This window comes from Argiope bruennichi, chromosome 1 (assembly GCF_947563725.1).
Source record: "Argiope bruennichi chromosome 1, qqArgBrue1.1, whole genome shotgun sequence".
Taxonomy (NCBI): Eukaryota; Metazoa; Arthropoda; class Arachnida; order Araneae; family Araneidae; genus Argiope; species Argiope bruennichi.
In genome coordinates, this window is record NC_079151.1 from 22,699,673 (window position 1) to 22,724,914 (window position 25,242).

At 29.1% G+C, this 25,242-nt stretch overlaps 1 protein-coding gene across 1 annotated transcript in view; it reads right to left on the reverse strand.

Moving 5' to 3' along the window:
- The window catches only part of LOC129971135 (WD repeat-containing protein 86-like), a 34,674-nt gene extending 15,296 nt beyond the window's left edge, over positions 1-19,378 (reverse strand). Inside the window, exons 1-4 of the mRNA XM_056084634.1 lie at positions 19,204-19,378; positions 13,122-13,433; positions 11,886-12,139; positions 2,418-2,561 (exon numbers count right to left, since the gene is read on the reverse strand). Of these exons, the coding sequence (XP_055940609.1) occupies positions 2,418-2,561; positions 11,886-12,139; positions 13,122-13,338 (615 nt within the window). The 5' untranslated portion in view covers positions 13,339-13,433; positions 19,204-19,378. The remainder of the gene's footprint in view (positions 1-2,417; positions 2,562-11,885; positions 12,140-13,121; positions 13,434-19,203) is intronic.
- Between the last annotated feature and the right edge of the window lie 5,864 nt (positions 19,379-25,242).

Sequence of the window (25,242 nt, forward strand, 5' to 3'; positions counted from 1 at the left end):
TGTTGATATACATAATACATGAAAGAAAAAGAATCATATATTTTTCTGTAAAAAGTATTAATCGTCTAATCTGTCAGACATTGACAATAAGTTGTGCCTAATCATTTATATATATCAAGCTCGATATTGATAGTGGTAGAATTGCATTTAGGTATCTGTCTAGAGCCACTTGACTTCAGGAAGCCACAGTTAGTGCTATTAAAATGAAGATATTTACTAATTAATAAATAAATAAATCTTTAAAAAATATAAATTTTCTGAGTTTTGATGCATTAGGATAATATTAATATTTTATCAAGTATAAATGGCCAGATTTCTCCCGCTTTCATTACATTCCCTTAGTTATTATAGTATTTATAATCAAAGATGGTCTACTTATATAATCTAGCATATAAGTCAGCCATCTAACTCTCCGACCCGCCATGAAGGCACACGGATTGAAACCATAAAAACTGAATGACCGAACCGCCGCAACAGCAACATTGGCGGGAACTGTGTTTGAGTCCTAAGATCCGTCACCAGCCACGGTACAACCCTCCCCGAAGGAAGTACGTCCCGTCATCGATGGGAGGAGTCAGATCCCCCCCCCTATTAGTGTACCCTCCAGGATGGCGAGATCCAACCACCAAGCCGGAAGCATCTCATCCTCAATTCGAGGTGGCCCCCGGGGGTCTTAATCTAGCATATAAAGATGGATACGTCTCGACAGTAAGCCATAATAATTAGATAAATACCTATATTTTCACAAAATTCCTAAAGTAAAAAACTGACTCACAATAAGTCATTTACATTTGTACTGTGCTGTTAAAAGTGCTAGCTATACTAATGTGGAACTAAATTGACAATTAACCCATAATCCAATTCAATGATGTTAATTATGGAATGATTATGAATGGTTGGTTATGGATGAATGGTCAAATAAATTGACCATTCATCCATAATCAACCCTTAATCCAACTCAATAGGGAGTAAAATTGATTATTAAACCATAATTATTAAAGTTGGCTCGCAATTTTCATTGTCTAGAACCACAAAATACCTAATTAAAGTTTATATAGAAAAAAAATGAATCTGATGAAGAATAAACAGAAATAAAACAAAAATTTCTTAAAACCGTAACTGACTATGCTTTTCTTCATTATGACAAAGCCTTTGCATAGGCTACGTTTACATAAGAACATTGGTGAAAAATATTATTGTACTATTTAGAGACGAACTTCATTATTTTAAACCATGGCTAGATGACAAGAACGTCATAAGTCACATTTTAGATCTCTAAATTTCCATTTGGACAAACTCGCGATTCTTTGTTAAAACATTGATATTATATCTACAATACTGTACTAATTTAGTAAAAGAAAGTTTCTAAATTGCATGTTATTTGTACTTTGCTACATTTTTATTGCAATATAGATGATTCTGACTTCAGCTATGCTTTTTAAACAATAAATCACGTTTCCAATATAAAACGCAAGATTCGCGCTCAAACATGTGCGTGAATTGTTTATAACTAAGTAACAGCTGATTTATTAGCAGTTGAAATTGAAAGAAGTAATAGAAATTCAGAGTTAAATGAAACTTTGAATTAAAAATCTAATAGCTTTTTAATGAAATAACTAAACTCAGTCTTTAACTTTCAAAATAAATAAGAAAAATAATCTATGAAAGCTTTTTGTGTTATAACAATAAAAAAATAAAATTTTCCACATTCAAATCTAACTAATTCTCTGTTAACACGCATATTGAAGAGTTCTATGTAAGATGCACAAAGCGATGTTTAAAATTGAATTTGTGTTATGTTCAATAATATAGAATCGAATTTTGATAAGTTCATTAGCATAACTTAAAGTCATTCTCGGTTGTATATTATTAAGTGGTTTAATAAATTAATGCACTTAATACTATAATATTAAGTATAATATTAGATGCATATATTATATTAAGGGCGTATAGTGTTGAATAATATGCGCTAAGAAATATTAGGGAACATATAAAGATTATAATTAGTATTTTGGATGTAATGGAAGATGAATTTTAATTAATCGAATTAACTGCAATGGCATTAATGTGGAAGTTAGGAAATCGCAGAATGAACTTGTCCTTTGCAGTATAGATAACTCCAATTTAGGAAATTACCTATTTAAAATGTACGGTATTAAGGATTAAACATAATATTCCAAACCTGTAGTGTCTTTATAACAGTAAGAAACCTTGTAAAAGACTGCTTAATTTATGAAAATGTAAAAAACAACTATGTAAAATTTAACTCAATTTTATGCTATATATGCTAAATTAAGAAAATTATGAACACAAAAATAGTTTAAAAATGTATAAAGGTAGACCTTAAATGCAGAAAACTTGTGATTTCTCTTACAGAGATATGAATTTTATGACAAAAATATTAAACAAGATCTTACTTTCAAACAGAGACCTGAATCGACAGACCACGATCTTGCTGTACAGTCCGCTGAACCCGTGACTAAAACTCCAGCACCCAGATCGAGGCCAGCATTTTCATCCATAGGAATGTGAAGAAGAGGGTAGGTTCCTTTTGAGTGACCCTGAAAGAAAGTGTCTTCAGTTACTATACATAGTTATTCTATATATTCTAATTTTAAAAATTTTGACTACAGTGTCTTTTAAATTCTTGAGAATTATTTCTCTCTTACCAATTTAAAAAGTGAAAAGATAATATGCATATATATTTCGAAAATTTTATAAAAATCAACTTTTTTGCAAATTTTGTTTAAGAATTGTCCAGTATTAGGCTTTGTCCATACACTACGATGGCTGTCACTACCAAAAATGTTGAGTTTTCTTTCATTACTAAATACAGTTTCCTCCCAAAGGTTACTGGTCTTCAATTGATGACTTTTTACTAACTTCAAATGCTTTTTCTGAATTTCCAAGCTGATGAACGATTTCTCTCTAACAATGCAACTTTTATATCCTGCTTGCGTAATGGCATTTCGCACAGTTTCAGCAGTTACACTTCTGCCTATGATTTGAAAAGTTTCTGCAACAAGTTGGATGAATCATATGGTCGTAGCAATCTAAAAGAAAGTGTTAAAAATTTTGGTTTATATGGAAATTTCATTTTCCAGCAGGACAATAACCCCAAACAGAATGCACGTAACGGTCAAAATATGGTGTCTTTTTCATTGTAAACAGCAGTTACACACACCATCACAGTACCTCGACATCAATGCCATTGAATATTCGTGGGCCGTACTCGAAAAAGTGGTTCAAAAACACAAAATTAGAAGCAAAACCCATTTAAAACAAGTGTTGCATGAATAATAGGGTAAAATATTTTCAGATACCATCAAAAATTGGTCGAATCATTACCATGACGTTTAGAGGCCATTATAAGAGCTAAAAGACATGCAACTTAATAGTGACACTTTATTTCTATGCTTGATATTGCAAAAATTTCATTGGTGTATTCTCAATATTTCTTTGAGGCAAAATTCTGCGTATGTTTATTTAAAATACTTCTGAAACTTTTCAAGTTAGAAGTTTTTTCTTGTTTTTTTTCTTTATTTTTACTCTAAATTAAACCATTTGTTATGTGTAAAAATAGAAAAATGTTTGCACTTCTCGGTAATGTGTCATTTCTATTGAAAGTCGGAATTGTCAAGTAAAAGTAAAGTGTACTCTCAATTTTTTGAGCCACTGTAGTTGAAATTGCAGGAATATCGTTGTTGTATAATTATATAAACTCTTGTCAAAGAAAAAAATCACTGATATTATCACTATAATAATTCAATTCATCGTTAGTCATTTTAATAGAGGTATAAATTTTTGAAAAATTTCTGAGATATGTTCATTTTATTTCAGAAAATTGTTTGGGGTTTTTGTTTATAAAATAATTTTATATTTAGTAATCATTTTATGATAATCATTCAAGTAATGTAAATTTTACACGAAGATTAACATGCTTAGGAATAATGTTGAACAGGCTTAGGAATATTTTAGGAATAATGTTGAACAGGCTTAGGAATATTTTAGGAATAATGTTGATTAACATGCTTAGGAGTATTTTTTGAATATAAATCTTTAAAAAATAGGAAAAGATGTTTCCAAAAAGAATGGAATAAACTTATACTACTTTTTAGGAACTGCAGTTAAAGCATTTCTTTAGATTAGGAACCATGCATTCAGATTAATTTTTAATAAGAATAATACATTTAATTTAAATAATTCACTTTATATTGTTGTGATACAAACTAACAATTTCTTTCTGTATATTGAGTTCCAAACTCTTTTTTAAAAGCTTTGATGAATTACTTTTTAATCCTAAGTATATTATCATTAAATGTTAAGTTATAGACAGAAAATTCAATTTCAAGAATAATTCTTTTCAATAACTCTTATTTCTGAGAAATTTAATACTGAAGTGAATTATGACTCAAAAATAATCAGCAAAGATTTCCTCTAATCAAATGAAGAGATACAAATGCATCAGTATTTGGCATTTATTTAAAATTTGTTATTTTTAACTATAGTTCTGATTGAAAACACGACAATAAGGTAATAAAAAAAACCATTTTATGGATCATATATTCTCATTTATAACATATGTATATAAAAATGCGTAATTTGAATGAAAAATGGAATAAACTCACATCTATAGTACAATACACTGTTTATAATGCCATTTCAACATATAGCAAACTCTATTTTCAATAGCGGTTTTTGGAAGTTATGCATAAAATTTTCCTTAAGACCTGGACAACTGTCAGGACAACTATTCCAAATAATTTCATCTTACTTAAAATAAAATGAAGAATTAATATTTGGTTTATATTTCCGTGCAATATTTTAATATATCGCAAATAGGGATTGCAATACCGGTAGACCGGGATACCGAATACCGGTATTTTGAGCCATTTGTACAATTTCGTAATACCGGTATTCACAAGTTTAAATACCGGTTTTTCGGTATTTACTAGAAATTTTTAAAATTGTCTCCACTATATGTTCAGGTATCACGAACATAGCAAAATAGTATACGTTTTTGTTTTTATGTCTCCATAACGGGCGAAATTAATTATCTAATTAATGGCCTAATTAATTGCTTAAATCTAAATTAGCGAAACATGGATTATCCCTGAAAGAAAATATTGCATCCATAACGACTGATGGGGCAACAATTATGAAAAAAGTTGGAAAGTTGATTGGTGCAAATCAGCAGTTGTGCTATGCACATGGAATTCAATTAGGAGTAATAGATGTGTTATACCAAAAAGATAAAGAACAGGAGAATCCAAATATTGTGGATATAGAAATTTCGGATTCCAACTTTGAAAAGAGTAAGAGTGAGAGTGGTATTGACAATCAAGATAATTACAATGTAATTGTTGAAGAAGATATTGCTAATGAGGATGAAATATTAACCTATCAAGAATTGCTTCCTATAATTTATAAAGTTCAAAAAATTGTTAAGATATTTAAACGTTCCCCTATAAAAAGAGTATATTACTAAAATACATACTAACTGAAAATAAAACAGAATATATGTTAATATTAGATTCTAAAACACGTTGGAACAGTTTACTCCTAATGATGGAACGATTTTTGAAACTAGGAAATCCAATCAATAAAGCAATCATCGACTTAAACCTGTAAATTAATTTTTCAGATAGTGAATTCGACTTAATATCCAGAACTGTTTCAGCTCTACTTCCAATAAAACTGACTATTGAGGCATTATGTCGGAGAGATTTTAATTTATTAACAGCTAAGGCAACTGCAGTCACTGAAAGAACAGCACACATCATTATCTGAAGAATTATATATTACATTGAAAAATCTCACAGAAGAAAGGCATACCGAAATAGAAAATGTCTTATGGTATTTACATAATTATAATGATTTTAAAAATGAAAATGAAAAAGAAGAAAAGAAAATAACCAATTCAAATCGGATTAAGTTTAGAGTAAATTTTCTTAAATTTTTTACCCACAAACCTGTCTACATTCGGAAGAATTCGGTTCAATTATCGAAGATTATGATGTCACTACTGTCGATAGTGAAAAGGAATTGTCTCTTGAACAAAAATTAGAATTAGTGATAAATAAAATTTCAACGAACCAAAATACAATACAGAAATCAGCTATATCCAAAACCATCCGATGGGAAATCGATTTATTTGAAGATGACGGATTTAGAGGTAAATACTTGAAAACGTATATCGCGCATTGCTAACAGTACCACCAACTAGCGTAGATGCCGAAAGAGCGTTTTCGACAGCTGGTCATTTTTACACAAAATTACTTTTCAGGTTTAATGACAATGGATGCTTTATGTTTTTTAAGATCACATTTCAAAAATTTGTAATAGTACCACAGACTGAATAGTGATATTTACACTTTTTTTGTGATTTAAATAAATAAGATGTTTCTTTACTTTTTTGTGATTATATACTGTTATAATTTATAAGTTACAACTTTTTTTTCGATATTTACACTCTCAAACAAAACTGGCAAATAAAACAAAGAAACACCTGTGTTTTCTTTCTTTTTCTAAAATTTCTAATACCGGTATTAAAACCGGTATCCCGGTATTAAGATTTAAAAAATACCGAATACCGGTATTGAAATTTTGGTCCGATATTGCAATCCCTAATCGCAAATCATTAAATAATAAATGCCAGACATATTTCTGTTTTATGGCATGAAAGATTTTTGTGTAATATTGAGAAAGGTTTTTGGAGGGGATAATACATTTCAAATCGTTATATATATATTTTTAATCTTTTATAGAGTTATTTTCCACTAAGCATTACAAAAACATAACTGGAACTTTTATTGATTGTAGTTTATAACTAATATTTAAACAATGATCACATTTTTGATTGATACGATTAATAATTATTATTTTGATCATAATCATACTAAAATATTTTTATTGAATATTCTACAGCATGATGATCTCTAAAACTTGGTTTGTCATTAAAGTCAAATTTCATATTAAGAAAGGGAGAAATAAATTCATATTTTAAAACATTCAGTTAAACATTAAAAAAGTTTTAAAACATCGTTCGTCTGGAAGAAGATGTTTAATATCTTTATAAAAGTTTTAATCCCTAAAAAAAAAAAAAACGAATTTCTAAGGGTTGTTTGTAATAATAATGAAGCGAGAATTTGAAATCAGCATAAGAGGAAAATATTCAAAATCAAATATTACTATTTCCTCGATTAAAGAAGAAGAAGAAAAGCTTAAGTTAGTAAGTTTAATTCATTTTTAGAGATTGTTAAAATGAATTAAACTTCATTAAAATTAGTTTAATTCATTTTTAGAAATGCACAGAACTGAATTTTGCTATTCATATTTCACTGCAATATCGATTAATTATCAAAATTGAAAAGCAAATTTTGCAAGTTATGAATTTTTGAAAAAATTAAAAGTTAATAGTGAACATGTTTGCAATATATATATATATATATATATATATATATATATATATATATATATATATATATATATATATATATATATATATATATATATTTCGGAATTTGTTTCCAAAGAGATTTTCTTAGATTCCTTCCTATTTAGTGCAGAACCGAATGATCTGAACATCTTCAAAGTTGTTTCCTGGATTTTTATTTCTTTTATATAAGTTGTAGGTTTTGTTTTAGGGCCACGGATAGTCTGGTTGGTAAGGCATTGGATTCGCATCAATAGCCGAAGACTATCCGTGTGTGGGGTTGCTGGTGCACGTATAAATCTGTCGTGGTCACGAATTCCTCCATGTCGAGAGTAATACCATTGGGGTTACTGGTTCGGAGGCGATCGTTCTCTGATTCAGGTCAAAATTACGATCTTTGGATGCGTGAATGAAATGCATGAATGAAATGCACCCCGTAAAATGGGTTGTGACGTGGGAGTAGCTAAGACGTACTCTTGACCCTAGATGGCACTACTGAAAAACAAGAGACGCACTCTCGGCTTAAAATCGCTGACTTTGTCATCAGGCATGTCTATGACAAGTGCCTTTAGAAACAACAACTGACTTTGTTTTAGTACATTCTTCAAGTGCAATAGGGAATGGAATAAAGGCAAATTTTCTGGCAATCAAATATATGAATATGTTTCGCATGGTATAGAAATTGTCTTCTGCAGAGAATTGCCTTTCTAATAGAAAGAAATTGCTTAGGAGAATTACTATGAATATAAAGAAAACTTTAAGCATCTTTCTATATAATATTCAATTTTTTTTTCTCTATTATTGTTTGCAATAAAATTGTAGCAGTCAGTAATCAATGCAATTATTTTGATTAACTCTGCAATTATTGAAATTTTTTTAATTAATTCTTCATAGGAATTCATCAGGACATCGTTGGTTTTGATACATTATTACTAAATGATTACGCTAGTCTCGTTTATTAAATACGAAAATTTAAGTTGTGCATTTTAATTAGTCACTACATATAGACAATAGAAAATACTTGCTTTACCTTCTACTTTCTTTTTCATCTTTTGAAAAAATTATTTGCTTTAGATGGCTGAGGAACATGATTTAAACTATATTCCATGTTGCTGGTAATAAAAAAGGGTTTAGTCACGATTTCACTTATAAAAATTATTCTAAATAAAATCCATACAATGACGATAGAAGCAAAAAAAAAGTTTTAGTAGCTTGTTTCTAGTTCAATTTTAAAAAAAGGAAACTAATTGAAGACCAATTTGTAATTGAAATATCTATATTTAATGAAAAATCTTATCACGTATCTTATCATTTATATAACGAATAGTAATAAATATCGAAGAATCACGACACTACTACAACTTTGATTGTGTTTAGCCGATAAATCGAATGGGCTTTAAAACTGTCATATTTAAACTGTAAGTTTTTTTAAACATTAATATATTGGTTTGTAAAATGCGAATTAATCTAAAAGTATATATTAAGAAAGCTAGTTCCATAAGTCACATTTTGGTGGTTAACCCCCAAAAAAGTATTTATATATCATTCTGAAAACTTTCTAAGAAATTATACAGTTCAAGTGAAAATAAAATATTCATACAAACGATCATGAGCATTAGTTAAACATTAAATTATGTGGCAGCTAGACTTCACACTAATAGTTGAGTACCAACTTTGCTTCATTTTACTTTACGCACTATGAATACAAATAAACTTCCTTAAGGATAATAATTATTTGGAAAGTTTATTCTTCTAGTAGATAAAGCCAAAACGATGCTCCATTTTATAATTTCCATGTTTTCGGTCTGTTTCTCACTATTTTTGAAAGCCCTGAAAGTTAAGCAAATTCATTATTTATCATAAGCCTAATAGACGATTCGTGTGCAGAAAATAAAGCTGGTAACGATTCAGAAGCTGTTTATCTCAAAACAAAGCTAGTATAACAGGTGCCAGATGTATTCGGAGCAGGAAAAAAAAACACTTCGTGTAATTAATATTGATTCTCCCGCGTTTGTCGTTTCGCACAAAAAGCTATTTTTAATTTTCTTTCCTACGGATAAGGCTCCTATTTATTTTTCGCGAATTATAAATGATTTCCGCTTTAATAAGCTTATTGCATAATAGACACGAATTGAATAGCTCCTCCACAGGAAGTATAAAAGAATAATGGATTTAATTTTGTTGAGATTAATGAAATTTTTTTAAAAAAATAATTATTTAATGCATTTTACTTTTTGTTGCCAATTTTATTAAAGTAATCCCAAACATTGTTAAAAGAAAATTTAAAAACATACAGATACCACCAACATGTGGTTAATATAAATAGTTGATAGATATATGGAGTTAAATGCATTTCTACAAAGGTATACCTCGGTAACATTTGTAGATTAACCTTTGCAGCCTTTAAACCTTTGTAGCAAACATTTTATTATTTAGTATTTTAAATGGTGAAATCCAAATGAATTGTTCAGTTTTTACTCATGTTTATGTTTGATTTTTTTTTACATAACCGCGAGAAAATATATTCATCATTGCTCAATTTAAGTTATAAAATATTTCCAAAACAATTTCATTTAATTTCAAGCGATCTAATGAGGCAAATGTATTCTCAAAGAATTTGAACGTATTAATATATGATTCTATAGCTTTCAGATCTAAAAAGCTTAAAAATTGATAGACATAATCTTTTGAATATAAATTTTTCATGTGTGTAGTTCAAATGAATATTTTTGCTTAAACATAGTTTCAGTTGTAAAAAATAAGAAAACAGTTTTAATCAACAGGCAAAATACCATCAGTCTTTTTAGATAATATTAGAAATTAATTGAGAACTGCATATTATGGGTTTCTTTAATTGATCCTTTTTATATCTCGAACTTAAGGGAGAACTGAATAACCAGAATCACCTAAAAGTAACTAATGGAACATAATTTTGATTAAGAAATAAAAGGAAAAATTATTATAATTAGATAAGTAATATTTAAATACTAAAATATATTAATAAATAATATTTAAAAAATAAAAATATATTAATAAATAATATTTAAAAAATAAAAATATATTAATAAATATTTAAGTAGTATTTTTGACTCAAATATCCTTGTCAATACTCACTATTTATACTATTCTGTTGTGAATTGAAAGTTCCTATAATATTTATTCTATAGTGTTCAGTTATTAATAGGTAGCTTTTTTCTGAATTTTTGATGTGAAATCTATCGATTTATTTATTAACAGATTTTTCTTGTTATATAAGTCTTTTATTGAAGTTATATATCCCTAAGCTACTTTTTTGCAGCATTACGAGGGTCAAGGATTTAGTAGCTTTGAGATTTTGTATTCGTATCCTAATTAAACTATGGATAATTGGTGATAGGAAAATCATATTTTTTAATGATCTACAACATAAAATATTAGTTTATCAGAATTAATTTTCAACTAATTTAATTATTCTAGAACTATTTAATGTTTTCTAGAAGTTTAAAAAAAGCAGTAAATGTAAAGATATATTTTTCAATAGAGGCGAATATAGTAAAATTATAATTAAATATTTTCCTTGAAATTATAATTAATTAAATTTATACCGAACCAGGTTCATAACTTAAGAGAAAAGGAAACATAATATACATTCATTCCGCTCAAATAATTATACTTGACAGCAATTTATTCTATAAATAAATCATCTATGAAATATCATTCCTTTCAGCTAACCTCACAATTTCGAATCATTGTGAAATGATCGCATATCGAAATTGTGCATTGTGATTTCTATAAAGCAAGATGTTACAAAGTTCGAACGCTTTAGGAATCATTACTAGAGAAACTTGCCCCGAATTTCGTTACTGCTGCTGATGATGTAAAAGGAGCTAAATCATCATTATCGTGAAACATTAGGAGGGAGTATTGAATGGGAATGTATAATCTTTCAGTTTTCATATTCAACTATAAGATTTGAATATTATAGTTACAGAATGTACTGTTTCAAACGAAGCTTCTTAAGGAAGATTTGAAAATTATAATGGAATCATACTTGCATTCATTTGAGATGAAAACTGTGATAAAAGCTTCGGAGAAAATGCTTTGTTAATTTAGTAGGATTTTAATTTTGACAATTGCAGCAGCAGAATCTGTTAAAATGAGAATTATATTGAACAAATTGGCGGTTTATAAATTGAATTTTAATCAATCTGTATAATTTGACGAATTATCATAATGTAAAAGAATAAACTTTATATAAAGCAATATTTGTGTTATCTTTCAATGCATTGGTTGGTTGGAAGTATATATTCCTAATGTGATATGGGATCATATATTACGAATTATTTAAAGGATTAAAGAAATATGCATATTCATAGTAACTTAGAAGATATGGACAAATTATTTCTGGTCTAAATACCATTGATTTGAATGTTTTGATATTAAATAAATAAAAATGCAATTCAGAAATTACCTCAAAGACTTTAATGCATGCCTCGCCTTGATCATCGGATATCTCTCTAAGGTCAAATAGCCAAGCTCGTATAGTATGGTCACTAGAAGTTGAAAAGATAAGTTGTCCTACGCAAAGGAGGCGAGATATCCTAGAAGTGTGTCCTGTGTAGATGGCCAAGCACTCAGCAGTGGCTATGAACCACTTGCGGATAGTAGCGTCTGATGATCCTGTGATCACGCATTGCTCATGCACAGCAACGCATGTAATATAACCTGAATATGGAAAAAAAAAGAATTTCACAAGTAGCACAAATGCGAATTGTTTAAAATTTCATATGATTGATCGCATTTCTAGATGGAAAAGTGTGGATCATGGTGCCAAAATAGGGTCTTGGGCTCGGGACCAGAAGATCTTCAATTCTAAGCTCAATCAGATAAAAAAAAGCTCCTGTTTATGATGAACTTAAGCATATTAAATTTGACACTGAACGTTAAACTTCTTCTATTTAATGTAGGCTAATAGTTTGAAAAACGTAAGAGGAGGAGATATTGAACTCTTCATCTGAATTACAAATTTTAAAAGAACAAGTCCATCTCAAAATATTCTTTTTGCTTCAAAATGGGGCATTAAATAATTAAACTGAAAAGAATCACCAATCATCACCATCACCAATCACTTTCTCAGAAATCTGAGAAAGAAATTGAATATTTTTGTTTTTGCAGTTTTAGAGAAGAATTTTGAATAGCTTTTATTTTTAAAGATAAAAAAACAACATGTTTTATCGAAATTTATTGCCTTTTAGAATTAAAATCCCATTATATTTATGTGTTAATTAGGTTTTAAGTCAAATTAACAAAACTTTGAATTTTTACTTAGCCATCTCTCTAAGGAAATAACTTGTAAAACGTCAAATTGCATATTTTTTATTTTGCGTAAACATATTTATATACAAGCCATAATTAGTGACATCATCGTCATTTTAAATTGTTCACTCAATTAAAGAATGAATGATACCCTTATAATGAATTTTAAGGTGCTAAACAATATCCATCTTTATACTTCGTGTATCTGTACTGATTTCTCTATTTCTATGGCATTTGTAAAAAGTTAAATTTCTAGTTACGGTATTTGTATTTATAGTATTATATATCAATGCACATTATCTGTATGTGCAGTATTGTATATCAATACCCATCGTACTGCAATTAAAAAACAGACACAAAAATATTTAAAAAAAAAGTTATTCGAGTTTACCATCATGCCCTTCCAGGACTCCCAAGCATTCTGTAGGGTCTGAGAGGGTACTCCACATGCGCGCGGTCTTATCGTCCGAACCGGTGATGAGCAATGAGCCATCGTCACTCAGTACCATACAGTTGATGCCTCCCTTATGGTCTTTGATCTCTTGCAAGAGATAAGGCTGCTTTTTCGGCTTCTTCACCCCAGAATCTTTGGTTGGTTGACAGCCCATGGAACAGGTGTTCACTCGCAAGCACTCAGGTCTTCATAGTCTGAAGATTTCTGGATTCTTTGCAGAAGGTGTTACGATGTCCTTATTACAGAAAACTAAAATAATTCAATATATTCTGAAACTGTAATTATATTGCAATAGCTTATCTCAGTATGATAAGCCTAAACAGAGTATGACTTTGAAAAACATTTTGCTTGATGAATTTTATTACCGAAGGAATAATAATTTAAATTAGATTTAAAATATGCAAAAGAGAAGACATTAATTTGATTAAAGTTTCATAGATCATGTAAAACATATATGAAAGAAAGTCATTGTATCTTGAAAACGACTGTTAGATAGGAATATTGAATTTTGAAAGATCTTTTGAGATAACGCATTTGGAAAATCTGGTAAAATATATACCGGGTAAAAAATACTGAAGTTACTCAGTGATCCCCCTTGTATTATAATTTCCTTTAGTAAACCCAAATATATTCGGTTTCGAATATCAAATAATATATTATTAGATAATCCTTTACGATTAAAATTTGAATTCCCGAATTGAAAATGAAATTTGAATCCCCCCTTTAAAATTTGAATAAAGCTAAGAGATTTTTTTCTTTTTGAATTCTACCTAATATAGTTGAAAAAGATGACTTTGAAATGTATTTGAACAAATTTATTCAAATTGAAAGCATTCCAACGCGACATTCATATTCATGCCACCTTGACTGGATATTTTAAATATATATCAATTCGTTGCGACCAAAAATTCAATCCAATTCGTGAAACAAGCAAATTCGGGTAATACAGGAAACAATAAAAAAAATCGATTTACAGCTTCAAGAGGTTCTCACAAATTTCATTTAATTTCCTAAGTCTATTCTAAAATTATGCCGTGTTACTTTATTCCAAAATTTTCATTTATTTCCAGATACAAATTCCAACTTTTTATTAAATTATTTCTAACACGCACTCTAAAAAATTGCTGATTTAAAACTTCTCACACTTTGATAAAGATTCTTTTCCCAAAAGCAACACGTGCCAAAGAAATCCTTATCAGAATCTATCAGTAAAAGCACTGAGGGAAAAGCTTCGCTCACCTCTTGTCTTGCTTCGTGATGTAAGCAAGAATGCGTAGCACTGCTTCTCCCATATTCAAATTACACACACACACACACACACACACACACACACACACACACACACACACACACACACACACACACACACACACACACACACACACACACACACACACACACACAGTGCATAATTATGGCTTATTAGCTGAGAAGACATTTTAAATTTGATTTATTTTACCGCTGGTGGTATAATTTGTACAAAGGGACGAAAGTTGGAACTGGTTCGTTCAAGGTAAAGAGTCAAAAATTTCCCTTTAATAGTTTTACTAACAGATTGTGATAGTGATTTCGTTGACATGTTTCAATTTGGGAATGGTAGTTTTAGTTAAAATTTGAAAGGAATGCATAGGTGTTAGGGGTATTTATCATTTCGTTCATGGTGTGAGAAATGAAGGAGTCAACAATTTTTCATATTTATTTTAAAAAAAAAGTTGGATTTGGATCACGAACTAAGAGAATAGAATATAGTAGAAATAAGAGAAATTTAGAATATAATATAATATAATAAATAAATTTAGAATATAACAGAAATTTATATGTACTAATTTAAGATTAAAAAATGGGTATGTACTAATTTAAGATAAAAATTAATTAAGATTTAAATTTGATTAAGAAACAACATTTCACACACACAGAGAGAAAGAGAGACATATATACATATTACTGAATTTCTGTTCCAAAATCTCCTGTTTACAAACTTTTGCAGACCAGGCCATGGTATTTTAGTTTGTTTAAGATCACTGATGCGTAGAACATTATTGAGTTGTCTGATATTCAGTTGAAATCAATTCTTTCGGTCATTGACCAAATGGAGGCCAATTATTTCCTGAAGAAGTGTTACTTCCTGCATTCATCCAGAGATTCCTTTGGATTTTAATAATTAATCATCAAATAATATCGGTATTCTTTGAAATAAAAAATGAGTTTTCTTCAACAAACTCTGTCGTATATTTTCACATGAGGTGGTGACTTACAATCTGCGGTAAAAAATGATGTTCCTTGTGTATTTCACAAGCAAACTTTCTGACAGAGAAAAAGCTAAAGATGACAAAAGATTATTTATTGCATCATTAATTTATTTTACTTGATTATTTATATTATTTTTAATATATGATATATACTAACTTCAACCACAGTTTCTGAAGAAATCAATTTTTAAATTGCCTTGAATTAAAGAAAAATTTATCTGGAAGAATATACGAATGTAACTCAAATACATCAGTGTAATGATAGTCGTCAAATAATTTTATGTTTAACATTGCAGAAATATCATGTTTTTCCCCCAAAAAATATTTTTTAAAAGATATTTTCTATTTTTTATTCTTTAATATATATCACAATTCTTTGTTTTAAATAAAGAAATCTTGCTACTTTTTTCTCAAATTCACAGCATGATTGTGCTTCTAAAAAGGACTGATTATTTAACAGAAATTAAACAATTTATTATAGTTATGAGAATTGAGTACTCTAATTGAAAATAGTGCCATCAGATCACCAGATTAGATTCAGTTCTGACTACTTAATAGTGAAGGTAAAAGCACTTGATGTAGGAAGACGAGAGTATCAAGTTATCATGATTATCTTACCTCAACTGGACACGCACACACACGCACGCACACACACACACACACACACACACACACACACACACACACACACACACACACACACACACACACACCTTTATTATCAATATAGATTAATCGCATGTGACGACCAGCAGGCCCACCAACAATGTTGGATGTGTTTACTTTCAGTGAAATATATTAGGCATTAATGATTTCTCCTAGTATTATTTTCAAGTATCAAATTCTGTCAGAGATTAAAACCGTACTATTTTAATAACAATCCGTCTTTATTGTTCACTGAATAGTTTTAATAAATTCCCATGATATAAAAATAATAAATATAATTGTCAGAATAATTTATATTCAAAATTTCAAGGTTATTGATTTCATTTTCTTATTCGTCATGTAAACTATAAAATATTAATTAGAAAACTTTCTTCCTTAACATCCAATAATGGATGAAAATTAGGCGTTTAAATATTTTACGATACGTAAAGAATGAAAATTCGAATTTCAATTCATCAATGACATTTATAGCAACAGTTCAACAATGAAATTTATTGTTGAAAATTAGGTAAAAATATTTTTTGAGAAATTAGCGAAATACAAGGACGATTTGAATGATAACTTAATTGATATCGTGAAAGAATTTTTTTTAAAATTTCAAAATAGCGTAAACATTAGTTTTGTTACTTAAAAAGAAGTTTGAATAGTTCTGGGAATTATAGCGAAAAAATAGTTAAATCTCTCTAAATTTGCAATTAATTAAAGTTTTCAAAACGAAAATATTTTTATGAGTGCTTATTTCTAGCTTATAGAGAATATCCGTATTATTTTTGGAAGCTGTTGATGAAACGGTAAAGTATTAACACACATAGACAGATACATACGCATTCTCTTTCATTATTAGTAGAGATAACTGATTTCATGTTCATTAAGATGGCATGTATGATCGATGTCTCTTTCATTTCTGATGTTTTGAAATTTTATGGAAATGTAGGTTTATCAATAACAATGGAATATATATATTTTTAATTTCACCTATAAATAGTCAATTAATCGATTTAGGGAAATTTAAAACCATATATGACTACTAATATATTTGATAAAAAATTGCAACCTTTCTTAATAATTATAATAAAAAATTCTTATTATGAAATATAAATATTCCCTAATAATTTTATGCTTTTTGATAAAAGGCAAATACTTAGAAATACAAAAAAAAAAAAAAAGAAGAAGCTTGCTTATAATATATTTGTAAAAAGTTATTTTTTTTTTTCAAAATTCTTACGACAAAATAAAATATTATTAATCTGTGAGGGTTGAAAATATTTTAATAATGAAATTACTGTGCTTGAAAAAATCTTTAGATTTTCATTAGAAATTAACTATATGAGTGTTAATATTAATTTACTAATATGTACAAAGCATTCACTTCTGCAGTTTTTGAGTTTACGAATTTTAATTTGACCTCCAGATTTTAAATATGGAAGACATTTTCAATTTATTAGTATACTAAGAAATACAAACTTTTAAATCTTTTTTAATTCTTATTTTATGTTTGATTTGTTATGTTTGTTTTTCAATTACATCTTGAGAACTATTCACCAAAATTTGAACTCTTCTTTAAGAAAAGAATACAAATGCCAGAAAAAAATATATCTTACGTTCAAATGTCTACGTTTTGAACTAAGTAATTTTCAGATCTTAAAAATATTAATGAGACTTTTTGAAAACTAAAATTATTCTTACAAGTACTTGCAAGACTTTACATGCCTTGAAAAATAAAATATGAAATACCAACAGCATACGAGTAATAAAATAAAAAAGTTTAATTTTCTTGTGTTCTTAATTAGTTAATTAAAACTAATTATTCACCATTGAGAAATTTTCTTGACAAGAGTTCAAATATTTGACAATATTCAATAGTTTTTACAAATATATCTCGAATTATAACACATGCCATTCTTGTTATACACATGTTGTCATTTCTTACAAAAACGCATTTCATTTATTCATGAAAACCAGTTATTGCTTGATATGTATGTTATTCATTTGAAAATAATAGATAGATGGTTTGAAATAGAATAAAAATTTAATTTAATTTAAAAATAGCAATTATACTATTTCTTAGGAATAGAGATTTTTTTGTTACATTTCAATTATAATTTATTATTATTTAATTAAATTTTTAATTAATTGCAATTATTTTATTAAGTTATTTAATTAATTGCAATTATTTTATTAAGTTATTTAATTAATTGCAATTATTTTATTAAGTTATTTAATTAAATTGCATCTATAAACGGGTAAATGCACGTTAATTAATATAATGATTCTTTTGTTCATTATATTAAATGAGTATCTATCTTTTCTTATAAAAATTATAATAAACATGAAAAACTGATATAAATATACTCTGTTCTAAATGCAAATTTCAATACAATTTTAAAGCAAAAATGGCAAATATTTTCTTAATTTTAGATGTCACCTTTTTACAAAAATAATATATTGTTTTTCAGTCATCTACAATTGAATGCTAAAATTTTTACCAAAAATGTTGATTATCATGCATAAATTAGGAGCTTATTCAACTGCAGGCTTTTGTAAATAAAATTGAATAAATATAAATTTTTGTCATAATTAGAGAATAAAATTTGATTACTATTTTATTTTCATTAATAATGATTTTATTATTTGCTTTATATATAATTTAATCTTTCTGATTCAATTTAAATTAGAAATTAATAATTTAGAAATAATTTTATTTCAATGCAAATCTTTTCATTATATTTCTATATAAAATTTATTTTAAATCATAGCGAATAGGCACAGATTGAATGGTTATCGATATTCTATGATAAATTTGACATTCTATAATATTAACCAATTCTCATTGCATTAAATAAGATCTAAAAGAAAAGAAATCATCTCAAAATTATTACTGTATTGTTATATTGGATTATCAAATGATCAAAAGTAAATTTTTATTCAAATCATTAATAATGCCATTAAATAAATAACTTTGGTGAGCTCTTCAAAAACTAGAAATACGATAGGTGAACACTCTTTTAGTTAATTTTCTATAAATCGACGGAATTCTATTTTGGAACAATAATATTGACTTCCACATCGACTTGCCCACGTGGTAAAGTTATAACTCAGCTTACCTGTGATCGCCAATAGTATAAACACAAAACAAATTTACAGGGGTTGATTACTTTCAAAATATTTCCAAAACCAATCATTTTTCAACATTGCCCTTCTTTTCCCAAAAGTTTTCCATTCGAATCTTCAGATCAGAAAGATCGGGTTGGGAATTTCCGTTTTATACATGACTGAAGAAGACCGATTCCGGTTTGTAGAGCATTCGCGTCTGTGGATAGAGCATTGTCACTATGGAGACGACTATAAACAAGTCTCGTGTGTGACTAGATCACGCGCCTACAGTATTAGGGGCGGAATTGTAATTGTTAATGCATTCTCACTGATTTTGGTTGTTTTTTTTCATTCCGGCATGACGCGGACGGGAAAGAGTATTGCACATTAAAAGGAAAATAGTGGAGGTTTATGTTTTAGATAATAAAGCGTATATCATGTCTTTTCAATTTGCAAATTTAATGATAAATCAATCTGAATTAGCCAGGAAAATAAGTTATAATTCTTTATAATTTTGTTAATAGATGCTATTTTGAAAGATTTATTATAGATGATAAAGACTCATAAAAATGTGTTTGAATATCAGTTCATGTAAAAGTACATATTCGACCTTAATACACTGAATACTGCCGTTGCATGCATGCGTGTTAATTAAGGGCAAGAATGACCAATAAAAGTTTTCCTTTAATATTATCTCTTTTTCCTTCGTAGAATAGAAGATTATATAGACAGAATTACCTAGAAAATATATGAAGATGACATGTTAATCTTTTAAGCTGTAAAATGCCTAAGTACTATTTTTTCTTGAGGTTTTTTTTTAGGCAATTTAAATGAAGTACATTGACCGCATCATTTTAAAATAAAGGAAGAATACAGCAGAATTATTACTTAGAAAAGTATTAAGGATTTTTATTGAACCATAAATATTTTTTTTTAAATTCTTTTGAAATTCCTCATAAATAAATATCCTAAAATGTAATACTAAACATATATTACATAATAAAATTTAATATGAATTATATAAAATAAGTAATATAATTATTATTTGTTAATTATATAAATATAAGTTAGATAATTCAGGTGAATTAAGACATTATATATCATCAAATTTCATGTACGGATTAACCATATTCTTCAAATTTTCGCCTTTACAATTGGAAGCATAAATCTTCATCGATAAATTTTTCGCGATATCCACCCCATTCCCCTCCCCCCCCAAAATATTTTTTTAAATAAATAATACTTAGATAATATTAATGTACATTGAATTTCCACAGCTAATGATAATGAATACAAATGCAGAATTTTTTCAGTTATGAAAAGTTTTAATGAAAGGTGTTAACGAATTAATATTATAATTTCTTTCTTACTTTCTTTCTTATTTTTTTTTGAGATGCCCATTGTTTCGAGTCAGTACCGTTACAATGTTAGCCTCATTAACGGACAGACTTATTTTCAGATTAAAAAAAAATGAATGTTGGATGGTTGATAGGTCAATGACTCCTGCTTTTGATGACGAGCTTAGCAACCATTTGGCGTCGAATTTAGCAATTTTGGTCACGAAAAATGCAAAATTTTTAGCCCTGTCTCTATTAGGAGCCCAGATTTGATCATCCTTCTGGTGAATTCCATGCAATTTGGGGAGACTATATAAGGTGAGGTAGAATTTTTTCTCCCATTAGAATGCTGATTTCAGAGCGAGTTTTCTAGTTGTTTTCGCAGAATTCCATGGCTGCTTTCTATTTAGTAATTTGATGTCAGCTTATAATATTAAGGCCACTTTTAATGCATTTTTCTCTCTTTGCATTATTCGGAATATTCGTAAAATAAGGTGTCGTCTTCCATTATTCAGTGTACGGGACTTCTTTTGTCGTATACTCAACTGGACCTATCGTTTTCATTCCGCGTTTTCATTCCGATCTGCCGTGATAGCATTGGCGGTAACCAAGGTTGTGTCCTAAGGGCCATCGTCAGCTTCCTGTGGATAGCATGTCCCCTCATCAGTAAGGGATAGTAAACTCCACACTATTTCTGTTCACCCCCGGTAGCGAGAACCAGTCCTGGGAACTACGTCCTGCAAGTCCGTAAAGTTAATGGGTTTGCTTATAGTGTGTGTATGGAGGCGCACAGTTAGCAGTCCTTGGTAACAAACGATAACTTTCTTAACATGAAATCACTGATACGCAGATAAATTCGCAGCCGAGACGCACACAAGCAATACACAACAGCACTTTTCGCAAACAGCAGTACGCAACAGCACAGCAAATTTTAAGTTGCTCGAATCACTCTGGGAGAGAGCTGTTAACTAGAGGTGAACTCAAAACACACTACCTCTAGCTCGGTCGCACGCCCTTTTATAGTTCCCGAAACACGGCAGAGAAGGTTCTGGAACAGTTAAGCATATCTCGGTTCCTAGCGGCTGTTTCCCAAAAATTCTGGAAGATTCCAGTATTATCTATTTTGTCGCCAAAATCGCGAAATCCGTTGTCAAGTCGCCAAGCTTCTCGCCAATCCTGGGATTGCTGATTCAGCATCTGATCAGCATCCAACAGAGCTGATTTTTAAACGGTCTTTCCAGTGGTTGAACTAACGTGCTGAAAAGCAACACTACAGATTTGTAACAGTATTTAAGATTATGTAAAAATACATCAAATTATTAATGTCTATTAATTATAATCGCTATTGTAATGTATTAAGGCTTCATAATATTGTTTACCCTAGCTATTATCTTGCGTTTTGACATTGGCGACTTGGCATCAATTGGCGATATGAAGTAACCTCAATTACTGAATTTCAATCAAATAAATTTTTGACACAAGAACTTCAATAATTTGAGTAATGATGTATAACTTCCGATTTATTTGGTTTTCAGTTTTCTATTTCGGAAATATAGACGAATATTTGCTCTCTTCGGAAGTAGTCTGGAGACAGAATGACTTTGTGGTAGAATTTCAGGACTGGAACTGGTAGAATCAAGGTTTCAAGTTAATTTCCATCGAAGATCAGTCATATATAAGAAGCCAATGCACAAAAAAATTACTGATTCTCACACGTTCTCCCGTTTGTGTGGCTTTGGAACTTTGAGAAGAGGTGCTGATTTAAATGTCAACGCCGTTGCCTGGAGATGCTTCAGAACTGCGAGTTCCGTCTGAAAATTGCTCTCGAGCTACTTCTACATGAAAATCTAACCATCAGAAGAAGGAATAGTTTCTAATCTTTTTCTATTTCTGAGTTGTTGAGTTTTTTCTATTTCTGAGTTGTTGAGTTTTTTTCTATTTCTGAGTTGTAGCAAGAGCGCAGCACATTTACCTCGAAGATGTCTTATTGTGTTAAGCAAAAGACATAAGAAGTGCATTCTCTTCAATATCGTGCACGAAATTTTTCTCTAAATAATAAAGGTTCAAGGTAGAAAACGAATTAGAATGTCAAGCTTTTCAAATTAAATCATAATGATTTATGAAATGTTAAGAATATTTGAATTCAATGAAGCCGAATAAGGCAAGGAAGTTGTGCTGGGGATAGAAAGACAATTGAACAAGGTATTTTTAACTGAGCAGCATTGCCACTTTTCCATCGACATGTAGATATTCACCATTTGAAATTGATCTTATAGCAAACAATAGGATTTAGACTCATTTATTTGTAACATTGATACTGAGACAAATTCACAACCAGAGACGCACACAAACAACACACAACAGTACGCAATGGTACAACACAGCACGACAGTGATAAGCTGGCCGAAGCGTTCAGGGAGAGAGAGCTCGTTCAACTATTAAGCAGAGTGAAACTCAAAACACTGCCTTCAGCTTGAGATTGCCGGCCTTTTATAGTTCCTGGGAGAAAAGCCGAGAATGTTCTAGACAAATCAGGCGTATATCGATTTCTTTTGGCTGAATTGCTAAAATTCTCGAAGTTTCCACTAATATCTAATTCGTCACCAAGTCGCCAAATGGTCGCCAAGCGCTGGGATTACTGATAAGACATCCGATCAGCATCCAATAGAACTGATCGTAGAACGGTCTTTACAGTGATTGAGCTAATCGGGCTGCAAAACAACATTATAGATTTGAAACAATATCAATAATCAATAGATAAGCCTATCAATAACAATGAGAGTTGAGAAGGAACATATTTTTGTTATATGTAGTCTAAAAGATAATGTAGCGCCAATAAATTGACAGTCCATTCAGTTATGCTTTTTTTCTTTCCTTTTCAATTTAAAAGACTGTTGGGATACTGTAGCAAATCCATTTGATTCGACTATTAAACCATTCTTTAGTTCAACGTGGCTTTATAATAAAAGTTATGAGGAGCTATACTTTCTTTTATAAATCTCAGATTTCTTATTCATATTCTTATGTAATCTATGAATTTATATTTCCAAAAAAAATAATATTTACATTTTTCAATTTCGGCAATGTATGGAATGAAAGAAATCAGGATTCCATGAGTAATGCTTTATGAAAGAGGGTAAAAAATTCTTTTCATGCAACTTTTTATTAAAATAACTTCTATTTTAGTTCTTAATATCTTCATCTTATAGTTTTGGTCAATTTTGTTCAAAATATTCTACAGTTCCTTTCAAATTCATACGATCTTATCATATCTTCTTTTCATTCATGCATTCAAGCTTAGAATAAATGTTAAAAATAACTATTCGGTAATATCTAGATGTAGGCATAAGTTATATTTTATAGTACGTCTTCATACGAAAAATATCTACCTCTAGGGGTATGGAACTATTGTATATGTAGTGAATTCCGATATTTTATGATAGACCATTTTTTATTATATCAATCGAGAATAATAAAGACATAGCATATAGACATGATAATATTGATTGTAATTTCTGAATGATTTCTATAAAGAAAAACTCTGCAAGAAATTAAAGATGAGAATACTATTAATTTCCTTAATTAAGAGTTTGGAGTCAGACAGGATTTGATGTGCAATACTTCCAGAATTACCTTTATCAGAGAGAAATTGATTTGATCAGTAGTATATTTAGTACCATCATTTTCGCCTACTTAGTTGTTAAAAGGTTTCAAAACAGGACGAGAATGATCTCTTTCAACTCTTCGCAGAAACGCTTTAGATATTTTGAGGAAGCCAGTCTCAGACTTACATTCATGCTCGATTAAGCTGCATTCTAAGGAGGATGACAATAATTTTGCAATATATATTTTCGTGGCGCATAATATATATACTCGATTTTAAATATATGATTTAAAAATGCTCTAAGATTACTACATTGAATATGTTTATATATATTTGGTCATTCTCAATTATAATTAAATTAAGTATATTAAGTTAAATGTTCCAGGAATATGTTTTAAGAGTATTATTATAAATATTCTTTGACATTCTAAACAGAAATAAAAGGAAAAAGTACTTAAGCTAACTCCTCACTCTCTATATTTCCATACCGCATATCATGGTAATAATATGATTTAAAAATACTCCAAAATTAATAAATTGAGTATGCCCATATATTAGGTTTAATTAAATTAAATTTATTAAGGGTTCTAGGATCTATTAAGGGCGCTTTAGGGTTACTTTTAAGAGTATTATTAGAGATATTCTTTGAAATTCTGAATAGGGATAAAAGGAAAAAGTACTTAAGCTAACGCCTCACTCTCTATATTTCCATACCATATATCACGGTAAAAAATATGATTTAAAAATACTCCAAAATTAATAAATTGAATATGCCCATATATTAGGTTAAACTAAATTAAAATTAAATTAAATTTATTAAGGGTTTTAGGGTCTATTAAGGGAGATTTAGAGTTATATTTTAAGAGCATTGTTATATATATATTCTTTGACATTCTGAATAGAGATAAAAGGAAGAAACATCTAATCTAACGCTCTACATTCTAAATTTCCATACTATATCAAAGTAAAAATTATTGGTCTATTTTATATTCAATATCAAATCATTCTTTTTTGCATTTGTAATTCGTGATGTTCTGATATATCACAAGATCACAACTCCCCTAACCAGATATTTTTCGATAATTTTATTACTTTAAACTAGCAGTTCC